Source organism: Pseudorasbora parva, chromosome 8, assembly GCF_024679245.1.
Source record: "Pseudorasbora parva isolate DD20220531a chromosome 8, ASM2467924v1, whole genome shotgun sequence".
Lineage (NCBI taxonomy): Eukaryota > Metazoa > Chordata > Actinopteri > Cypriniformes > Gobionidae > Pseudorasbora > Pseudorasbora parva.
This window is the reverse complement of record NC_090179.1, coordinates 40,354,059-40,375,806: the sequence shown is the minus strand read 5'-3', so window position 1 is coordinate 40,375,806 and position 21,748 is coordinate 40,354,059. Positions and strand designations below refer to the sequence as shown.

Genomic DNA, 21,748 nt, shown 5'->3' with positions numbered 1-21,748 from the left:
TATGTATAATTTAGAGAACTGTGTAATAAACAGTGTTGGGTGTAATTAGTTACTAGGTAATTAGTTACTGTAATTTAATTACTTTTCCCTTGAAAAAGTAAAGTAAGGGATTACTCTTATTTTTTCTGTGATTTAATTACAGTTACTTCTGATGTAATTAAACTAAATACTAAATATAATTATACATAATTCAATTATGCAATTAACATCAACATTTAAAGTCTAACTTTAAAATACATGTTTTTATGTATCCTTCTCACATTTTTAATACTTTAGTCAGTTAATAAGAGTAATTTATGTAGTTTTATATTATGTATTTGAATGAATTAAAAGAGACGTTTCATGTCTATCATTGAATTGCTTAACTCGAGGTTGATATAGGATTTAGAAAGTAATTAAAAAGTAATTAGTAATAAGTAATTAAATACTTTTTGAAGAGAGTAATTTGTACAGTAATCTAATTACACTATTGAAGATGTAATAAGTAACTAGTAATTAATAACTTTTTTAAAGTAACTTATCCAACACTGATAATGATATGCAGATGTGTTTTTTGACTGAAATCTTGTCATTTAATTTCTTTCAGTATTAAATTATTTAATCAAATTGTCATTACAATACTTATTTATCGGTTTTGTCTAGTGTCTAAAACCAGTAAAACTTGTTAACAGCAAGTCTAACTCATGAAGACAAACATCCCTTCAAACCACAGGACACAACAACAATATAGAAAGGGAACAATAAGTAATAGAAAATATAAAAAACAAAATTACATGAATAAAACAACTTGACATGATTAAAACTCTTATAGTTAACACACAGATCGCTATTGAGGATCCTTCAGCCGTGAAGAGTTAACGGGACTTTTTTTGTTTTAATCTACAACAACAAAAATTGTAAATGTGTAAGTTTAATAATAATAGTTCTATCATTTTAACCAGTTGCTCATATGGAAAAATAAATATTTTATGTATTATATTTATCTTTCTCTCACAGTTTCTTTATCTTTCTTTTCTTTGGAACAGAACACGCCTATTTTGTTTTTGTGCTGAACACCATGACGTATTTAAATTCAAGAGAAATGAAACTTATTTCTCCACTACACAAGTGATTCAACCTCTATAATAGATCCTCACCGCTGTTCTTTTGGGCAAAGCTATAACACTAATAGCATTTGAGCTGTATTTCTGTCGAAGTACGGTAAGATTTAAAGTTTATCATGTTTCATACATCATATTTGAGTAATCTTAACTGCCAAATTATTTGTAGGCCTATGGGCCCTATTTTAACGATCTGAAACGCAAGTGTCAAAACGCGAAGCGCAAGTAACTTTGTGGGCGGGTCTCAGGGCTGTTGCTATTTTCCCGGCGGGATAAATGGCTCTTGCGCCCGGCGCAAATCTAAAATGGGTTGGTCTGAAGTAGCTTCATTATTCATAGGTGTGGTTTGGGTGTAACGTGAATAAACCAATCAGAGCAGCATCCAACATTCCCTTTAAAAGCAGGTGCGCAAGTTCCATTATGGATTGCTATTATTATGGCGTATTTACCAGGCGCACGCCAGGAGCGGTTCACAGCCGAGGAGACTGATGCTCTTATAAGAGCAGCCCTTACGAAACAAAAATATATTGCATTGTATTGGAAAATTTCATGCAATACATTAGGAAATATATTAACATATATGGGAATTAATATTTATATCTTTCAATATATTGAAAGCGGCAATCATTTGTATATTTTGCAAAATATTACATGAATATATAATATATTTTATAATACCATCAATATATTATTCCATATATTTACAATATATTAAAATATATTTCAACTAATATATTGGTAAATATATTTTCCTTTCGTAAGGGAGAGAAAGACAAAGAAGTTGTGTTGTATGGGGATGGGAGAAACCCACCCAAAATAGCGTCGGTTAAACAGTTTTTTATTTTTTTCAGTCGATTTTTTTTTCCTGGTTCTTGACGGACAAACCAATTTGTCAGATGTCCTTATATACATATATGTCTTGCCACTACTGGGCAAACAGGTCTGATCCTTAATTACTACAATAAGCCTGAATAATTTGTAAGCTAGATTTATGCCTATTTTTTCACATCTTCGTGGCACACCACAATGTGTTAATATTTTTTTTTTAGTGTAACAATTTATGATTTGCAAAAATAACTGTTGCATCTGTGTAGATTACATGAGCAAAGTGTATGCGCGTTGTGCACGCTATACATTATGGTCAAGCATGCGCCTTTAAAATAGCATAATGAACAACGCGCAACACGCCACTGACTTTAGACTAGGTTTTTTCTTGTCAGTGGCGCAATTGTTTAATGGAACAGCAAAACAGCACCAGGGATTGTTTGCGCCGGAACACGCCTCCTTTTTTGCGCTGAACCGCCCAGGGAGCGCAAGTTCATTCACTAGTTTAGTGACGTGCTTCTGTGGAGGGAAAAGCGCGCTTTGCGCAGGTGCAAAATAGGAATGACACATGCGTCGGTGTACAAAGTCAATTGCGCTGGGTGCAAGATAGGGCCCTATGTGTTTATTGATATAATTTGAGAGTAGCATTGAGGCCCATCTTCTTTTACCATGGTCAGCTCACTATAAAATTGGCCTTGTCACTGCTGTAGTGATAGCCTACTGTGAAACTGCAAGAGTCTTCTAGAATACAGTGATACAGATTTTTGTTCACACTGCTCAGCTCTACTTGATAGTATTTAGACATGTGAAAAATAGCATTTGAGCAATAATGTTGCTTTTCTTGGCTAAACAGCCCTTTAGCAGTCCCTGCTGTCTGCTCCTCTAGAATAGGAGTGTATCTGGATCACAGAGCAGGAACTCTGGCCTTCTACAGCGTCTCTGACACAATGACTCTCCTTCACAGAGTCCAGACCACTTTCACTGAACCCTTGTACCCTGCTTTTTATTCTGGACAAGTTTCATCTGTCAGGATCATAGAAAAGCAGAGTTTAAAGTATAATATATCAGAAAATAATACATTGAAAACTACATGACTGTATTTGAGTTAAATGTACACATCAAGCATTGATTTAAATGAAGTTGTAGTTCTGCATTCTTAAAATTGCTACAACAGAAATAGCTTTTATGCACACACACACACAACAGTTCTTTCTGGTTCTCAAATCTGATTGGCTGAGAGCATTGTCCAGTCGTATGATATTCCCCCAGTATCAACACTGGAATGGTTTCACCGTTTTTATCACTCCACTTGAGGCGAATGAGATGGCGGTCCAGCAAATCCACTATATTTTTTACAAATACTACTGTTGATGTGTAACAGAATGTAGTTTTAAGAGTAAGAATGTAGTTATTTATATCTCAAATATGTGACTCATATATAAACGTGCATATTTTACAGCTTGTTTAGATGCTTTTGCAAATGCGAGCCGAGAACAGCTTCATCTTGACCAGTAGAAACTAGATAGTGGTTAAACATCAGATATCATTGTGGTGTGACAGGCAGCGGGGCGAGGGACCGCGAGAGCGGGCCGGTGATTAATGTTCACGAGTGCCAGCTGCGTGGCACACCGGTCTCGTCTCACGGCCATGTGACGGGAGCATATAAGGAGGAGCAAGGGCTGCAGAAGACGAGAGAGGACCAGGCCTGGACTTTATGTTTAGTTTTGTTTATGTGTTACTGGGCAGTCGTCCGTGAGGGGCTGCCCACGTTTTATTTTGTGTGTTCGCGGGCAGTCGTCCGTGAGGGGCTGCCCACGTTTTATTTTGTGTGTTCGCGGGCAGTTGTCCGTGAGGGGCTGCCCGCGGTTTCACTTTCATTTTGTTTATTTATTTTGAATAAATGTGGTTAAACGTTCGCCGGTTCCCGCCTCCTTCCTTCCATCCACGAACATCGTTACAATCATTAATTTGGGGTATATCAAATTTTGGTTTTATTAATCTATTACTTGTTCCAGCAAATCGATTTGCATTAAGGAGAATATATATTGTAATATATTTAAGCTATATTTAACTTAAATCCTGTACTAGAGCGCTGCTTTTGTACATTTGATTGAATTGTTTGCTTGTTTTTTTCATAGTGTCTTTTATAATAGCTTCTGTTGCTAATTTTAATGTTGTTCAATAAATATTATTTTAATTTATATAAACAATATGCAGTATTTGGTATTGAGAAAGGGTCCTTTAGTGACTGTGATTTCGACTTCAGTGAAAGTTACATTATTACACCATTAGATGTCTTTATTAGTGAGGGACAATTGAAACGGACTGGTTGTAAAAGAGGAAGTTTGTTTTTTAACGTTGTTATAGAAAATCTTTTAAAAGCACAAAGGCAAATGTATTGCTTTCCTCAGTGGACATTCCCACTGATATAATCGACCTGGAGAATTAATGCTATATCAGATGCAGATAAAGTGGATCCAAAAAGTCCTCATCTTCAGCTAAGGTGCTTACTACAGTGCAGTTCATCAACATCAGTTATTTTAGTAGTTTTTGCTATAAAAAAAATGGTTCTGCTAAAACATTATCTGTTAAGGTTTCTTTTAACCCTATAGCACAACATGATGCCATGTGTAATTCAAACTATGATTGTTTGGAAGACGAAACTGACGAATCAAGGATATAACATTTTTCTCTTTCTTCCCGGTGTCGGCAGGTTTACCCAGAGATGTCTCTCCAGCCACCTCGGCCGCCATGGATCGACCGACTGTGATGATAGTCTGCCTGTCGCAAACACCACTATTCTGATGTGTGAAATGTTTCACAATACAGTTTTAGTCAGTTAACCCTTCCTTGTGAAAAAACAATACTGAATTCCTTCATATCCTTGGCCTCCTTCTGTCAAACTCACCTGCAGCTTCACTATGAATCTCCTGCGTTTATGAAGCACAAACTAGTGGAAGCTTCCAGACACACTCAGGAGAGGATTTGCCTCAGTCATGGGAAACTTCTGGAGATTTACTGTCAGGATGGACAAATCAAAAGGTAAATGCTTATATTAATGTTCACCTGTAAGTTTTATATGGTTTAATATTTTATCCCATCCACTACTCAGACAAGTAGATGATATAAATTGTATTTAGCATAAACAAAACTGTATTTTGTGGAATTGGTCCCTGATTTTTGCTGTTTGCAGCTATATTTTAACTTTAAATATCTAATTAAAAAACAGTTTTTGGACGGTAAAATCCGCAGAAATAGTTAAAAGGCGTGGCGTTTTACGATTGGCGGTTTACGATTGTTTAAAACACGTAAAGCTGCACAAAATTGACCTACCAAGTAATTTGACAAAAAGTCACATATCAGTGACAGGCTAATATAGCATTACATTTCACGTTCCTTTCAGCAAATTTATTACGGTGACATAAAATGGAGTGTAATGTTAATCCAAAAACGAATTAGTTACCTCACCGGTGAACATGATTGGTGAATTCCATATATCTCTGGATGGTGAAAACGACAATCGTTCCACTCTCCTTTATAGCGTCATCGAGTTTCAGCTTTGTGTTGTTTTGAAAATGAGTCCTCTGGCGGTGAAAACTTAAATATTGTGAATTTAAGGTTATAAGGTCGTTTCTTTAACCCTAAGACAGCTGTTTGATTATATGTTAAAGGCCCAATGTCAAAATTTTGATAGCAAGTGGCAAAAAAATGCAATCAAAGTCACGTGTGGGTTATGTTTTTATATACTCATAAATAAAAATATGTATAACTCCTAAACGAAATTAGATATTTTCCCCAAATTTGACTCGCTTATGTGTGGGGGCATTCTGACAGAGGTGGTAAAAGTACTCAAAAGTTATACTCGAGTGAAAGTATATATACCTAAATAAAAAAATACTCCAAATACTCTAAAAGTAGAAAGTCCTCCATTCAAACATCATTTGAGTAAAAGTACAAAAGTATCAGATTTAAAACGTACTCAAGTACCGAAAGTAAAAAGTAAATATTCAAATTAACTGTAAATATCAATAAGCAGATAAAATCTTTTGGGACTGATATGCAATGCTTTAATTGAACAAATGATAAGATTAGATACTGCAATTAAGAATTTGTTAGATTTGCAATTAATAGGAGACAATGAAGCACCTTAACGCGGTATAGGGGTTAAACTTAACATAGACATGTTCCATAACATTAGCTCCATAAAACAGATGAGGAGCAAGATAATATTAACTAATTCAAAATTAATTCAAAAGCCATAACCACAATGACATATTACGTAACAATTAGTTAATAGTCATGTGCCTCAACAAGTAAAGTCATACTATAATTTTGCCAATTGTTATGATTAATGATGAATTAAACACAACTGAGAGTCGGAATGCATGGCTTTGAATACATGAATTTACATTATTAGTTAATGTAATATGTTATTAGGGAATTAATAATGTCATATTTAATTAAAAGCAATTCATATATTACTTAATCTATTAATCATAGATAATGTTCATTAGTTGCTGATGCAGTAATCATTAATAAATGGTTTAGTTCTTCATTAGTAATACATTAACTCATGATTATCTGTGCATTAGTTAGGCATGAATTATAATAGTGCACCTGTATTGTAAAATGTTACCGATGTTTTCATAGTAAATAGTGTGCCGCAAAATAAAAAAGTTGGGGAAACACTGAGCTAACGTTAGTGTGGCAAACCTGACTTGTCAGCTTTTCCAAGTCTATACCCGACTGGATCATCCATGAATGACCAGACCGGTTTGGAAATCAAGTGTAATAAATACTTAATACTTGGAGCGGGCATGGGGAAATGTATTGGAGTAAAAAGTAAACTTTTCCTTTAATATTGTAGTGGAGTAAGAGTAAAAGTAGATGCAAATAAAATATACTCAAGTAAAGTACAGATCCCCGAAAAAAAATACTTAAGTAAAGTATCAAAGTATTTTTACTTGATTACTTACCACCCCTGCATTCTGAGGATACACAAAAGTGGTGGTACTGTGTGGTACTTGGTGGCGCTATAATTAAACAAAATGTTAAATTGGCTCTGTACAACTCAATGTATTTATGTGGGTTTTCAACCTTTTTACTTAAAATTGTCTCGTTTTAAAATTTCTTTACTCATTTTTGCAGTTGGTCTGCTGCTATAATCCTTGTTTGCTACTGTTGTGCTTGTCCCCGACCGATAATGAATAATTTTGATCAAATAAAGAGAAAATCAAATTAAATGGTGCATTTTGTGTTAACATTGTGATCTTTTGATGAAAATGTGGCTGTTTTAGGAAGTATTTTTTCAATTGAGATTGACATTGTACAACAAACATGAAAAGATTTAATAATTTTACTCAGATTGCAGTTCGAACACATTTTCTTTATATTATTAGAAACCATTCAGCTAGTCTGATTATTGGTGCTGAGAGATACAGTATGATTTTAAGCAAAGTACAGAAAGTAGGGCATTAAAATTGCAACGTCATGTCTTCACATGAACTCTCTCTCTCTCTCTCTCTCTCTCTCTCTCTCTCTCTCTCTCTCTCTCTCTCTCTCTCTCTCTCTCTCTCTCTCTCTCTCTCTCTCTCTCTCTCTCTCTCTCTCTCATGCACACTGAAAACCAGGAAGTCTGTTGAATCAGGAGAAACGAAACCTATTTCCCTGCTAACACAAGCCTCTGCTTAAGGATCATCACTCTTCTAGTTTGGTTAAAGCTGTAAAAGAGCATATTTGACTTTTTATTCTGTCAAAGCAGGTAAGAACATCAATCTTTAACTAAAGGTTTTATTGTATTATTATTGGGGAAATTTTTTTTAATTATTATGGTATGGTAACTATATGTTAATTTGGATGTCATATGATAATCATTTTGGATTAAAAAAAACGTATTCTTTTCATATTAATACACAAAATCGTAAGGATTTTGTAGATTTGTAAAGGTACTCTATTTTTAATGATTTACATGTGTATTTATTAGAGGTGGGTATAGACACTTTGGTAACACTACAATATTGGTGCACTTATATGCATTAATTCATGCTTAATTAATGCACAGATAATCATGAGTTAATGTATTACTAATGGTGAAGTAACCCATTTATTAATGATTACTGCATCAGCAACTAATGAACATTATCTATGATTAATAGATTAAGTAATCATTAAATAGTTATTAGTTAAACATGTCATAATGTATTAAATCCTTAATAACATATTATATTAACTAATAATGTAAATTAACGTGTTAATTTCCACAAGGGGTCAAAGCCATGCATTTCAACTTCCAGCTGTCTGCTTTAATTAATCATTAGCTAATGATTTATAAAGGTATTATCATGTTATGACTTTACTTGTTGGGGCACATGACTTTTAACTAATTCAGAATTAATTCAAAATCCATAACCACAATTACATATTAATTAATAAGTTAGTTAATAGTCATGTGCCCCAACAAGTAAAGTCAAAACATGATGATACCTTTATAAATCATTAGCTAATGATTAATTAAAGCAGACAACTGGTAGTTTAATTGCATGGCTTTGACCCGCTGTGGTAATTAACACATTAATTTACATTATTAGTTAATATAATATGTTATTAAGGATTTAATACATTATGACACATTAAACTAATAGCTATTTAATAATTACTTACTCTGTTAATCATGTTGAATGTTCATTATTGCTGATGCAGTAGGCCTAATCATTAAAGGTTTACTTCAGCGATTAGCATATGGCTTTGTATCAGTAGAAACCCTGGAGTGTATTCAAATGATTGTGCTTTCCCCCCTCATATCCCCCTGAGACAAGAGATTTATGCATTTTATTTCTGGAAAAATTCCTCCTATGATGCAAAATAACGATATTTGCGTCACCTTAAGGAATGTTTGCCCATGCCATTTCCTCATGTTTTCAACTCGCGCATGGGGAATGGAGATCACACTTACAGCACAGCTCAGCTACAGTCATTAATTTAAACGGATGCTGAGCAATGTAAGTGTTTTAACTTCTCATTAATTTCTATGAAAGTTAAGCTTCCAAAGGCATGAACTGAAAACGCGTTGTGAATGTATGCCGCGAATGTGGTCGCTATTACCTCAGCTCTCATCACGAGAGCTCATTAGCTCATTTATGACGTAAAATGTAATCTGACTCCTAATCTGAGTTAGTGCTGTGAGACTCACGCGGCAACTCGATCGTTATACATATATATATATATATTGAACACACACGTTCAGTATTTAACTGTACTTTTTGAACTCAGTCACTGTAAATTAATCCAGTAGCGGTGGCTTTGGGAATGGCCTCACAGGGCAGCGAAGCATTCTGGGAATTGTTGTCTTTCATCCCCATGAGACAAAATACATTTTCTGTCTTTTCTCAGTCTAGAAAGCACCAAATTCAAAAATAATTTCACATTTCTACTACATTAATGACCCAGTTTAAATACAGATTCATCTTCCCAACGCTGAAGTACCCCTTTAATAAATGGTTTAGTTCGCCATTAGTAATACAATTAACTCATGATTATCTCTGCATTAATTAAGCATGAATTAATGCATTTAAGTGCACCCTTATTGTAAAGTGTTACCGATACTTTTTTTAATCTAGAATAATCTAGATTAATTTTGGAATTAATCTAGATTAAAATGGCTCATCTGAATTCTGCCAAAGGCATTCAGAATATGTGTGCTACCCAAATAATAGCGTTTTCATGAAGCACTGAAATCAGTTTAAAATTCCAATCCAAATGAAAAAACTCCATTTAAACACCTCAATCGGTAGCCTGACAAGCCAGACCCACATCAAGATGTTTGGTCTGGAAACTCACCATAGACAGGGCTCAATCCGAGGGGCGGGATAAACGGTTGTCTTTCAGACTCCCTCTGCATGGCGTGCACGCAATTCGATAGTGCTTCAACCAACCAGAGCAACGAAGGTGAAGCCAGAGCTTGTTGATAGTTTAAACATTCGCCGTGTCCAGTCGGCAAAACTCCGAACACATCTTCCCTTTTTAAGAATGACTTCAGTGCCGTTCTTTGTTCTTTTCTCAGAGAAAAGCTTAACTCCAAGTCTTCCACAGTCGTGGTTAAAGCTGATTCGAAAGACCGCCGCCGTTCGACAGCTTCTGTGTTTACTAGAAGAACGCAAACACAACTCGGCCGTCATCATTATGGCCCCGCCCACCGACTCTATACACGATGTGATTGACCCACCCAGAGTTTGGCGTTTACAGCTCAGAAGGGTATTGAGAGTTGCTAGACGACACTCGCGGCAGATTAGATTTGCTGCCGCTAGGGTGCGTCTAGATCTCTAGGCTACTCAATCAGAATAAAAATGCCCAAACTAAATTAAATTGATATCAAACAAAAAATTTCAACATACCAGATTACTTTTGAGTGTGCGTTGATGTGATGTGATCAATGACGTGAGGTACACATCTGCTTTAAAATATCAAAGTGAAAGTAATCATAACTTGCATAGTATAGACCCAACCCAACTTTGAGAATAGATTAATGGCAATATTTTTTTTATCGCCTGATAAGAGTCTCAAGTTAACGCTGCACGTTAACGGCGATAATGGCCCACCACTAGTATTTATGTACCTTCTGTAATCATTTATTCTGGCAGAGGAGTTCCTATTTGAGGACAGACTGTCCGCAAGGAAATGTCTGAGTCTACAGCGAGTCAGTGTGTGGATCAGTTCAGCTGTCCCGTCTGTTTGGATCGGCGGAAGGAGCCGGTGACGATTCCCTGTGGACACAGTTACTGTATGAGCTGTATTACTGACTGCTGGGGCCAGAAGGAGCAGGGGCCGCCGTACCGCTGTCCCCAATGCAGAGAGAGCTTCAGTCAGAGACCTCTACTGAAGAAGAACACTCTGATAGCTGAGATGATGGAGACGCTGCAGAAGACGTCCCTACAAACGGCTGCTGTGGAGTGTGATGTTTGCACTACAGAGAAGAACAGAGCTGTAAAGTCCTGTCTGCAGTGCTTGGCCTCTTTCTGTCAAACTCACCTGCAGCTTCACTATGAATCTCCTGCGTTTATGAAGCACAAACTAGTCGAAGCTTCCAGACACATTCAGGAGAACCTTTGCCTCAGTCATGGGAAACTTCTGGAGATTTACTGTCAGGATGATCATCAATGCATTTGTTACTTGTGTATGATTGACGGTCATAAAAACCACAACGTGGTGCCTGTGGATTCAGAATGGACTAATAAAAAGGTAATATCAATAATCATAAAAGTAATACATAAACTATTTTAATACTTTATTCTTATTATATTGCATATATTTATAGGTTGTAATTTAATTCCACCTCATTACAAAAGGTGTAATGGAAAAGTGTTATAGCTGGTTTTGCCTTTTTTTATTGTTATTTTTTATGTTAACATCCTCAGGAAGAGTTAAAGGAGATAAAGGTGGCGTGTCAGAAGCTGATCCAGGAGCGAGAGAGAGGTCAGCGGGAACTCAGTGAAGCTGAGAAGCTTCTTAAAGTAAGTTTCTTTATGTATTCTTTAGTTTAAAAATTTAAATGACACCCAAATTAGATTTTTTTTAATTGAACAATCGTTTTTAAACTTTTTTTTAAAAGAGTGCTTTAAGAATCATGACATATGCAGTGTTCTTATTGAGACGTCTGTCCATTTTGGAGCTTGACAGCCAGTAATGTACTTTCTACCTTCATTATTTTGAGTCACAATAATGACCTTCATGATCATTCCTTTGTGTCTCTGTCAGAGTTCAGCGCTAGAGAACATGGAGGACAATGAGAAGGTCTTCACTGAGCTCATCTGCTCTCTTGAGAAGAAACGCTCTGAGATTAAAGATCAGATCAGAGCTCAGGAGAAGACTGAGATAGATCGAGCAGAGGAACTTCACAAACATCTGGATCAAGAGCTGACAGAACTCAGAAAAAGACAAGCAGAGATCGACAAACTTCTGATTACTGAAGATCAGATCCAGTGTCTGAAGGTAATGAAAGTTTGGTAACTTCACAAACGGGTTCATTAATTAACATTAGTTAACATGAACTAATAATGAACTGCATTTCTACAGCATTTATTCATCTTTGTTAAAGGGTTACTTCAGCGTTTAGCATATGACTTTGTATCAGTAGAAACCCGGGAGTATTCGAATGATCGTGCTTCTCCCCCTCATATCCCCCTGAGACGAGAGATTTATGTATTTTATTTCTGGGAAAAATCCTCAGATGACGCAAATATCATCATTTTGCGTTATCAGAGGATTTTGCAGTCGTTCATGTAAACGGAGCGGTGTGGTGTATTCTGGGGTCGCGATTACCTCAGCTCTAGAAATGAATGTAATCTGACTTCTGCAGCGTTTGTGCTGTGACACTTGCTCGGCGACTCACTCATTATATTGAACAGACATGTTCAGTTTTTAATTGTAGTGTCTGTTCTCTAGCTGAACTGATTTTGTGAAAATGAACGCGGTGGGAAAGTGATCCAGTGATTTAGTAGCGGTGGCTTTGGGAGTGGTCTCGTAGGCCGGCAAAGCATTCTGGGAAATGTTCCCTTTTATCCACGAGACAAAAATACATTTTCTGTCTTTTCTTAGTCTAAAAGGCACCAAATTCAAAAATAATTTCACATTTCTACTACATGGATGACCCAGTTTAAATACAAGGCTTAATGCTAAATCACTGATGTAACCAGGGCTTGACATTAACACAGATTTCAGCTGTGGCGGGTACGGCGGCCACTCCCACTAGCCACTTTGGCGGGTTGAATATAATTTACAGCTAAATGAAATGCCAAGACCATCGTATCACAAACTTGGCTACAATTCAACTACAACTCTTTATACTTAGTGAAGGCGAGATAGGCGGAATCTGAATGACACACAACAAAAGCACTCTCTCGCGTGCGCTCTCTCTCTCTCTCTCTCTCTCTCTCTCTCTCTCTCTCTCTCTCTCTCTCTCTCTCTCTCTCTCTCTCTCTCTCTCTCTCTCTCTCTCTCTCTCTCGTGCGCTCTCTGTTGCACGCGTGATCAGTTCTTCTTGCTCCTGATGTCAAAATGTCCATCGCATGAACACTGTCGGTTATGGCTTAAGTGTACGTAAACAGGTGGGTAATAACTGGATATGTGTCACAAATATTACATCCATGCATTCAGCAGCCCAATTAAATACCTGTCTGTCATTAATGTTAATCAAACAACTACACAGATGTTAAATAAATATAGCCTAACTAAAATAACTCATAGCCTATCATATTACATTTCTCATATTAGCCTATTATATTCTATTATAATCTATTATATTGCCCACCCCTTGCCCACCTGCACATCCCAGCTGATATACAATGTAGTCTTGATTTGGGGGGTCACTCTGTATTTGAAAGTTTGAAAGGGTTTTAAATTTTCTAAATCAAGTAAATGATTCAAAATCAAGTCATTTAAGCATAAGCCAAAGTCAACTTTAAACATAGACAATCTAATTTCCAAACAGCAAAATTGTGGCCAGTGAAATGCTGAGTGGCTAGTAACTTTGGAAAACCACTAGCCACAGTGGCTGGTGAGCAAAAAGGTTAATGTCAAGCCCTGGATGTAACCCAATGTTAATTTTAACATTTACTAATATATTATTAAAATCAAAAGTTTTGTTATCTAACATTAGTTACTGCACTGTGAATTAACATGAGCAAACAATTAACAGCTGTATTTTTATTAACTAATGTTAACTAATGAAACTTATTGTAAAGTGTTACCGAAAGTTTTTTAATGATCGTGTGTATAATTTTATACTGTTGGCCACTTACCATTCATTGATCGGTGCTTTTATTATTTTTTTATTTAGTGGAAACGGTCACTTGTTGCTGATGGAAAGATTTTGAGATTCTAAACATTATTGTGGTGCTTGTTATATGTTTTGGAAAAGGCCAGTTGTGCTTCATAAATTATGTTTAAACTATTATTATTCTCATTTCAGAGCTGTCAGTCTGTGTGTGTTTTACCCACATTTGAAGGCCTTCCCAGCTTCACTCAACACACTCATCTGTGTTTTAAAGACATTTCAATCTCAGAGTTTAAGGACGTTTTGGAGGACGCCTGTCAACAGCAAACAGCCAGAATATCTCCAGAAGGTCTGAATATTTTGATGTATGTTATTTTGTCATTCATGCTCTTAAACCAACAATTTAACTGTACACTTGTTTCGTATTTTTTCTTCAGTGTCAAATGTAAATGTTTCAAAGCCTCCACAACCAAAGACAGACACTCATTTTTTACAGTGTAAGTTGAACTGTGGTTTCTTCAAAGCAAACACTCATTTATTGATAAGCGTCAGTGGATATGATCTGTTACAGTGTGACCATTTTGGAATCAAAGTTTACATTGTTCAATAATTTTGTTCATTCCTCCTCTTCAGATTTCTGTGAACTTCGTTTGGATCTAAACACTGCACACAAAAGGCTCAAACTGTCAGAAGAGAACCGAAAAGTATCATATTCAGATAACGTCCAGCAGTATCCCGATCTCCCCGAGCGATTTGATTGTTGTATGTATGTAATGTGTCGAGATGGTTTGTGTGGTCGCTGTTACTGGGAGGTCGAGTGCAGTGGGAACATTTGGGCTGTAGCAGTTTGTTACAAGAAAATGAGACGTAAGGGAAACGGTAATGACTGTAGACTTGGCTTCAACAAAATATCCTGGAGATTAGGCTATTTTCAGCAGAATTTCACTTTCATGCATGCTAAAGTACAGGTCAGTGTCCCTGTTGCCTCTAGAATAGGAGTGTATCTGGATCACAGAGCAGGAACTCTGGCCTTCTACAGCGTCTCTGACACAATGACTCTCCTTCACAGAGTCCAGACCACTTTCACTGAACCCTTATGCCCTATTTTTGGGGTTGGAGATGGTTCATCTTTCAGGATAATAGAGCAGAGGAGAGTTTAGGCACACAATAAATAAATATAATTTATCAAGTTTCAGATTCAATTGGTAAACTTCTGAAACATTTAGGCCTAATTACGTATTTAAATTAAAACGTAATTTGTAGTTTAATTAACAAAAGACAACTCTTAAAGACCCTCAGTTAATATACAACACCCATTTAAGAGGCTCTCAAATTGGACTGTTCATTATCAGATGTTGCAATGATTTTGATTTTGTGTATTCTTTAATTTTGTCTAAAGGATAATAATCCATGTTTGAATCCATGATGCTGTTCATCATCATGCCACAAGGTTTCAGGGTTAGTTTGGTAAATACTCTAGCCATGATGTGTACTCAGATTCTAGTCAGAAAATGAGTCTACTGCTCAATTGGGCCGTGATTATGGGGCATTTCAACCAAAACAGGAAAGACTTCAATTGGATAGACCTGCAACCAATCAGAGCAACGGCTCGACTCATATTTGTCAACAGAACTCAGCTGCACGCATGCAGGAAGAAGAAGAAGATGAACGGAAAACGATCTTTGCCGGTGTTATAGAAGAATTTAAGAATACTAAGTGTACTTACCAACACGATCATCAGTTTGGAGAGAAATAGAGAAGGTGAATTCATTTATGAACAAGCTCTCTGTTTAGGATTGGAACGAATTCAACCCAAGTGCTCTTTGGTGACGTGGATGATTATGTTACTGTTGATTACCCGTCCATCATCTTAAATAAAGCCCATCCTGATCATTTAATTGATCCGAAAAGCTCCTGTTCGAGTGTAGTTACTCCATAACAGATCAAGTCCAGACCGAATTTCCCGAACTCAAATGTTGTGGGCGGGGCTAAATTCAGCTGGCATCCAGGCTATAAATAACCAGCTGTGGAACAAACTTTTAACAGCACAAGGTTGATCAAATGTTTAATGTGGCACATGTAACATATTATATTACATGGGTTAAATGTAGCTGATTTGTCTTCTGGTGTGTTGCTACCTGCTAATAAGACATTATCTCTACCTTTTATTTATTTATTAATATTATTTAACAATTTGAATAACTGAATTCAGGATGAGGTCTAATTTTGACTTATTTCTACTGTTTCATTACAGTATCTGATGGTAAGCTGAAAATGCATACATAGCAATGTTTCTTCAAAAGATTTATCTTTATAATTGTTCTTCAGTTTGATGTATATAATGAGTAATCTGTAATTATGATAAAATAAAGAGAAAATTAAACAAATGGTGCATTTGTGTTAATAACAGTGATATTTTGATTAATTTTAAAATGGAAATGTTGCTGTTGTAGGAAAATCCTTGCTTAGCTAAAAATACAGTAGAGCTCATTATCCAAGTAGAGGACAAGATAAACCACTCTCATGATCTTAAGTTGTTTGTCAAGTCTAGAACTAAACAGTCAAGTAAATGTGTAAGTTTACTAAGTTGAATAATGTTCAGGAGTCGATAACATGAGGAAAAATGTTGTTTCTCTTTCTCTCAGTTTTCTTATCTCTCTTTGAGACACAGAACACACGCCCATTTTGTTCACGTGCTGATAACCAAGTATTTCCATTCAAGAGAAATGAAACTTATTTCTCTACTACAGAAGTGATTCAACCTCTGTAAAAGATCCACAGCGCTGTTCTTCGTGTCAAAAGCTGGAAAGAGATCATATTTGAGTTGTATTTCTGTCGAGGTAAGTCTTCATAAGATCTAAACATCATGACTTTGTTTTCTGTATTGAAGAAATTGCGTGCACTAATGTAGGCTATTGTGTGTGTGTGTGTGTGTGTGTGTGTGTGTGTGTGTGTGTGTTTGTGTAGAGTTTCTACTCCTGTAACTTGTAACAGGCCTGGTGAAACTAAATGTAGCGTTGTAGGCTATTTCATTGCTAAACTATTTTTATTTATTTTTTGTCAAATGACCTCAACTCAAATGAGTTGATATTTCATGTCGATATATACAATGGTTACACACTTAAAAATGACCGTAGTGTTTAAATCTTTGTAAGACTGGCCAATCTATAGAGCAATGGCAAGGGAAACTAACTTAATTGCACTCCGAGAGCCCCCTCGTGGTCGGGAGCATTTCCGTTGTGCTGTGGTGATTCCGTCGTGTTGTGCCTTGTTTCCGTTGTGTTGTGCCTTGTTTCCGTTGTGTTGTGCCTTGTTTCCGTCGTGTTGTGGCAATTTCGTTGTGTTGTGGTTTAATTTAGTACGGATGCACTACTGGGCCACAGTAGGTTCTAGATATCGAACAATTTCTTCCTTTGTCTCCTTTTCGAACGTCTTGGTTCTCCTTTCGTTTGATCTTTCCTTGGTTCACTGGCTTCCCCCTCCTCATTGATCAGAACATTTCCTTGGGATGGAGCTACCTTCAGTCGACTGGCATGGATCCACTGCGGCTGGAAGTCAGTCAGCACTCCTGTTCTCGTTACAGCAATCACCGTGGCAGGACCCAGATATTTCGGCTCTCCCAGTTTTGTGGGCTTCAGACTCTTTATCAACACCTGTTGTCCTGGAACGAAAGGATGAGTGGGCTTTTCTGCAGGAAGAGGGAGAGACATTGAATTTGAATTGATGCTATTCATAGTTTTGACTAGGGAATCCACATAATCTGTGATGATCACCTCCGTGTCACCTGTGGAAAAATTGCCAGCACGACCTTTGACCCATGGGGTCAGGAAAGGTCTACCCATAAGGATTTCAAACGGAGACATCTTTGTTGTTGCTGATGGTGACATTCTAATTTCTGTCAATACAGCAGGCAGCAGATCAACCCAATTTCTGCCTGTATCAATACACGCTTTATTCAGCCTATCTTTGATAATCCTGTTCAAATTTTCAACTTGTCCACTTGATTGTGGCGAATATGGTATATGAAATTTCCAGGTAATATGAAGTTCTTTAGCTAGCAACTTTGTGACTTTGGAAGCGAACGGTGTTCCATTATCACTATCTATGACCGAAGGTATGCCAAAACGCAGTATAATGTCTTTCGCCAGAGCTTTCACTACCGTCTGTGCATTTTCTCTTCCGCACGGAAAAGAGGCCATTTAGAAAATCGGTCAACAATCACAAGCAAATATGTATTATTTCCGCAAGGAGATGTGCGTAGAATCAATTTGCAAGTGTTTGAATGGTAGCTCAGGATGTGGCAAAGAATCATATTTAGTTGCTTTGTGCTTGTTGGTTTGAGCACACACCAGACAAGAATCCAGTATTAACAGAGTATTTCTTCGAACATTTGCTATGGAGTAAGATCGATTCAACATTTGTATCACTTTCTTTTTTTTTGAAACGTGATACACCATGATAATGTCGACACAGCATAACAATCGAAGATGCAGGTAATGCAAGTCTACCCTGTTTATCTCTTAAAATTCCAGCTTGATCTGGTTTTACTTCATTGTCTGCCCAATGAGTCAAATCAGCTTGCGTAGGGTTAGCTTGTAATATTTTAATGTCCAAATCATTAGTCAATGATGAATTCATCATAGGCACCTCTGTGCCCCTTTCGCTTACATGTGGACTTAATTTCACTTCTTTAGCAGCCCATTTCGCTATTTCATCTGCAAATCTGTTTCCTTTGGCCTCATCTGTTTCTCCTGACGCATGTCCTGCTACTTTGTTAACAGCAAGTTTTGATGGTTGTTGTGAGCTCCGCTACAATGCTAGAATGAGCAATTGGCTTTCCATCTGAGGTTTTAAAATGTCTTTCTTCCCATAATTTAGCAAAATCATGGACTATGCTATATGCAGATTTGGAGTCAGTGTATATATTAACACACTGACCTTTTGCCAATTGACAAGCTCTCGTTAAAGCAATCAATTCTTGCGACTTGTGCTGACTTGTATGGCAAAGAGTATGCCTCAATTACACGATTAGGTAATTCAACAATACAATAACCGCACAAGTATGTATTATCATTTGAAACAGGATCCATCAATATACCAATTGTTCCCCTCCTCCAGGACAGATGTAGAAACATCTGGCCTGCAGGCTGTAGAAATCTGGATTCTGGACAGGCAATCGTGGTCGTCACTCTCAAATTCACCTTGCGTCAGCAACCTGTGCAAATGTACAGCAGGGCCATGAATAACAGACGTTGGTTTCAGAATCAAATTAGCAGTAGCTAATAATATAGCCTCATAGCCTGATCGGAGTTGAGCAGTCATATGTTGTGTTGAAATATTATTCATAATGACTCCTACCTGATGAGAAGTGTGCACTATCAATTTATGTGATAATACAATTTGTTCAGCATCTTGCACCATGATCTCTGTTGCAGCCACTGCACGCAAACAAGCAGGGAGTCCCCTGGCCACTAAATCAAGAGTTTTAGCCAAAAAAGCTATAGGACGAAAATGACCTCCGTGAGCTTGGGCTAGGATTGCAGCGGCTGTGCCTTCACCTTCGTGCACGTACAGGTGAAACTCTTGAGTGTAATTCGGGAGGCCGAGTGCAGGAGGTCTCATAAGAGAGGATTTCAAATGTCTGAATGCTTGGTCCATTTCAGCTGTCCATGTAATGTCCTCTGTGTCCCCCAGAGTAGCAGTTCGTAGGATTTTTGTCATACATGGAACAGTTAGGCACCCAGGATCGACAGTAATTAACCAGTCCCAGGAAGCTCTGCATTTGCTTCCGTGTCGATGGGTGCTTAAAGGTTGCAATAGCTTTCACTCAGTCAGAAGACAACTGCACTTTGCCCTGTGATAGTTCATGTCCAAGGTACTGCACCCTCCTCTGTACCCATTGCAGTTTCTCTATAGATGCTTTGAAACCTGCTTCCGCCAAAATGTTGCAGACAATTTTAGAGGCAGCAGCACACATGTCCTCTGATGCACCTGTGATGAGAATGTCATCTGCATATTGAAGCAGACAGGTGTCTGGAGGAAGTTTGGCATCTTTCAGTGTTGCATGCACTACAGCAGAGAAAACAGCCGGAGAATCTCTGAACCCTTGTGGGAGTCGTGTCCACATCAATTGAGAATTTTCAAGGGTAAATGCAAACAGTGGCTGTGTTCGGCGATCAACAGGAATGCTGAAGAAGGCGCTACAAATATCCAAAACAGTAAAATATGAACGTTCAAAAGGAATAGAATTATAGTTTGCACATCAGGTACAATAGGAGATAATGGTGTTACTAACTTTTCTCAAATCTTGAGTTAGGCGTCAAGAACCATTTGCTTTCTTGATTGGATTAATTGGTGTATTATAAGGTGAATGAGTGTGTACCAGAATACCTTGAGCCAGTAATTTATCAATAACAGGAAGAATACCCTCCACCTTTTCTTTTGAGATGGGGTACTGTTTCTTATAAACAGGCTTGTCTGTTATTAGCTTAGCAAAATAAGACTGGTCATCAATGAATCCTGTGTCATCCTTATGGGCCGCCCAAAGCTTGGGGTTGACGCCCTCAATTTCTTGTCTGAGCTCAGTTGCGGACTCATCTTCGAGGAGAACACTTCCTGTATCAACAGTGAGAGAGTAGGCTGCAGGAAACATAAGTTGCAGAGAGTCATCATCAAAGGAAAGTTGAATACCCAGTTTATGCATCAAATCCCTACCCAAAAGGCAGAAAGGAGAATTGCAAATTTATGCCCAATTCATCAACAGAAATTGTGGTAATGTTTGGAGTAGTTATGCGAATTAACTGTGCAGTCTCTTCGTTCATATTGTTCGTATTGTTTCGTATTTGCTGCATATGAGATGTCTTGTTTAGCAGAAGACACTTTCAGTAAAAAAGCAGTTAATTGTTTGAAAAATCCTTTGAGTTTACCTGAGCTGGACCATACCCAATCAGCATCGTCTTCATTATCGTCATCGGAATCAGTAAATAACAGCTCATGTGGTTTAGACAAATCAAGAGGCTTAGAATATCCAGCTTTTCGAGACACTACACGATGTGTAGGTATTGTATCATATTTGGGGTTTAAATACTCAATTTCCCCAATCATTTCATCCTCCGTAATTTCTGCAGGCAGTGTTTTAGTCAAAATAAAACAATAATCTCACCCTGTCAGTTGACTGTAGGCTGTTAACCGTTTCAATACTGATACAAATTGATGTGGTGTTTTAGAAGGATCCTGCAGATCTTTGCAGATTGCCACTGCTTCCGTAACACTTGAGAGTCATTTTAAATCCATCAGGAATTTGTACAAACGGAAAAACTTCATTTGTTTTTGGCAATGGCGGATATAAGCGATTAGTCAAGGGCTTCAAAACTTCAGCAGAATTAACACATTCATACGGCGGTAGGTACGCATCAGCTTTTAGCTGCAGTGGAGTTGGAGAGACAGAGCTGTCCCCTTTTTTCAACTCTGGCCCTTTTTCCCAGTATGTTTTCATCTTCATCCAAGTTTTATATGAATCCTTCATATACTCCTCAGGCCATTTTGAATCACCCCAAGACCCATAGACCATATCTTTTGCTAGACGCATATCTTCATTTTTAAAAGACCCATCACGGGGAAAAGGATCTAATTGTATTTTCCCTTCTGACCACCCCGCGAGATTAGAGAGATAGGGTTCCGTGAAGAACGCTTTATTATTACGAATCATAAAATCTTTTGGAGTTTCCCAAATTAATGGTCGACTAATTGTGTCACCCATTTGAAACAGCCAACAAAGATCTATTTACTTAATGCAAGCTTTACAATATATATATATTATTTTTTTTAAAGGAATTTGCCAAATAAATTTCAAATAAAAGTCTGCAGCTTTGTATTAATTTTTTTTGTAATTTTGACCAAAATAAAGAATTATTTTAAATTCAATATTATTCATTCAACTGCTAAAAAGAACTGAGGATATCACAATGAAATAGACTACTGAGAGATAAAAAATCTTCGACTCAAATTCTATTTCCTTCCCACAAATAAAAATCTGTGAGGATAACACCAAAAAATG

The 21,748-nt window shown here is 37.1% G+C and overlaps 2 protein-coding genes across 2 annotated transcripts in view; both read left to right on the top strand.

Annotated features, from left to right (window-relative positions):
* LOC137084792 (E3 ubiquitin/ISG15 ligase TRIM25-like) overlaps positions 1-21,748 on the top strand; it is a 32,863-nt gene that overhangs the window by 4,123 nt on the left and 6,992 nt on the right. The gene's annotated exons all lie outside the window — the stretch shown is intronic.
* On the top strand, positions 4,952-14,860 carry LOC137084790 (E3 ubiquitin/ISG15 ligase TRIM25-like). Its single transcript, XM_067451257.1, has 8 exons — positions 4,952-4,967; positions 7,556-7,686; positions 10,562-11,159; positions 11,336-11,431; positions 11,676-11,909; positions 13,888-14,041; positions 14,130-14,189; positions 14,326-14,860. Exons 3-8 carry the CDS (start codon positions 10,599-10,601, stop codon positions 14,850-14,852), a joined length of 1,632 nt encoding a protein of 543 aa, XP_067307358.1. The 5' UTR covers positions 4,952-4,967; positions 7,556-7,686; positions 10,562-10,598; the 3' UTR covers positions 14,853-14,860.

Bases quoted from the DNA above. Each gene is read 5' to 3' on its own strand.
- LOC137084790 (XM_067451257.1), top strand. From the start codon at position 10,599: ATGTCTGAGTCTACAGCGAGTCAGTGTGTGGATCAGTTCAGCTGTCCC. The intron at 11,432-11,675 runs GTAAGTTTCTTT...TGTCTCTGTCAG, and splicing joins AAGCTGAGAAGCTTCTTAAA to AGTTCAGCGCTAGAGAACAT. The intron at 14,190-14,325 runs GTAAGTTGAACT...CCTCCTCTTCAG, and splicing joins AGACACTCATTTTTTACAGT to ATTTCTGTGAACTTCGTTTG.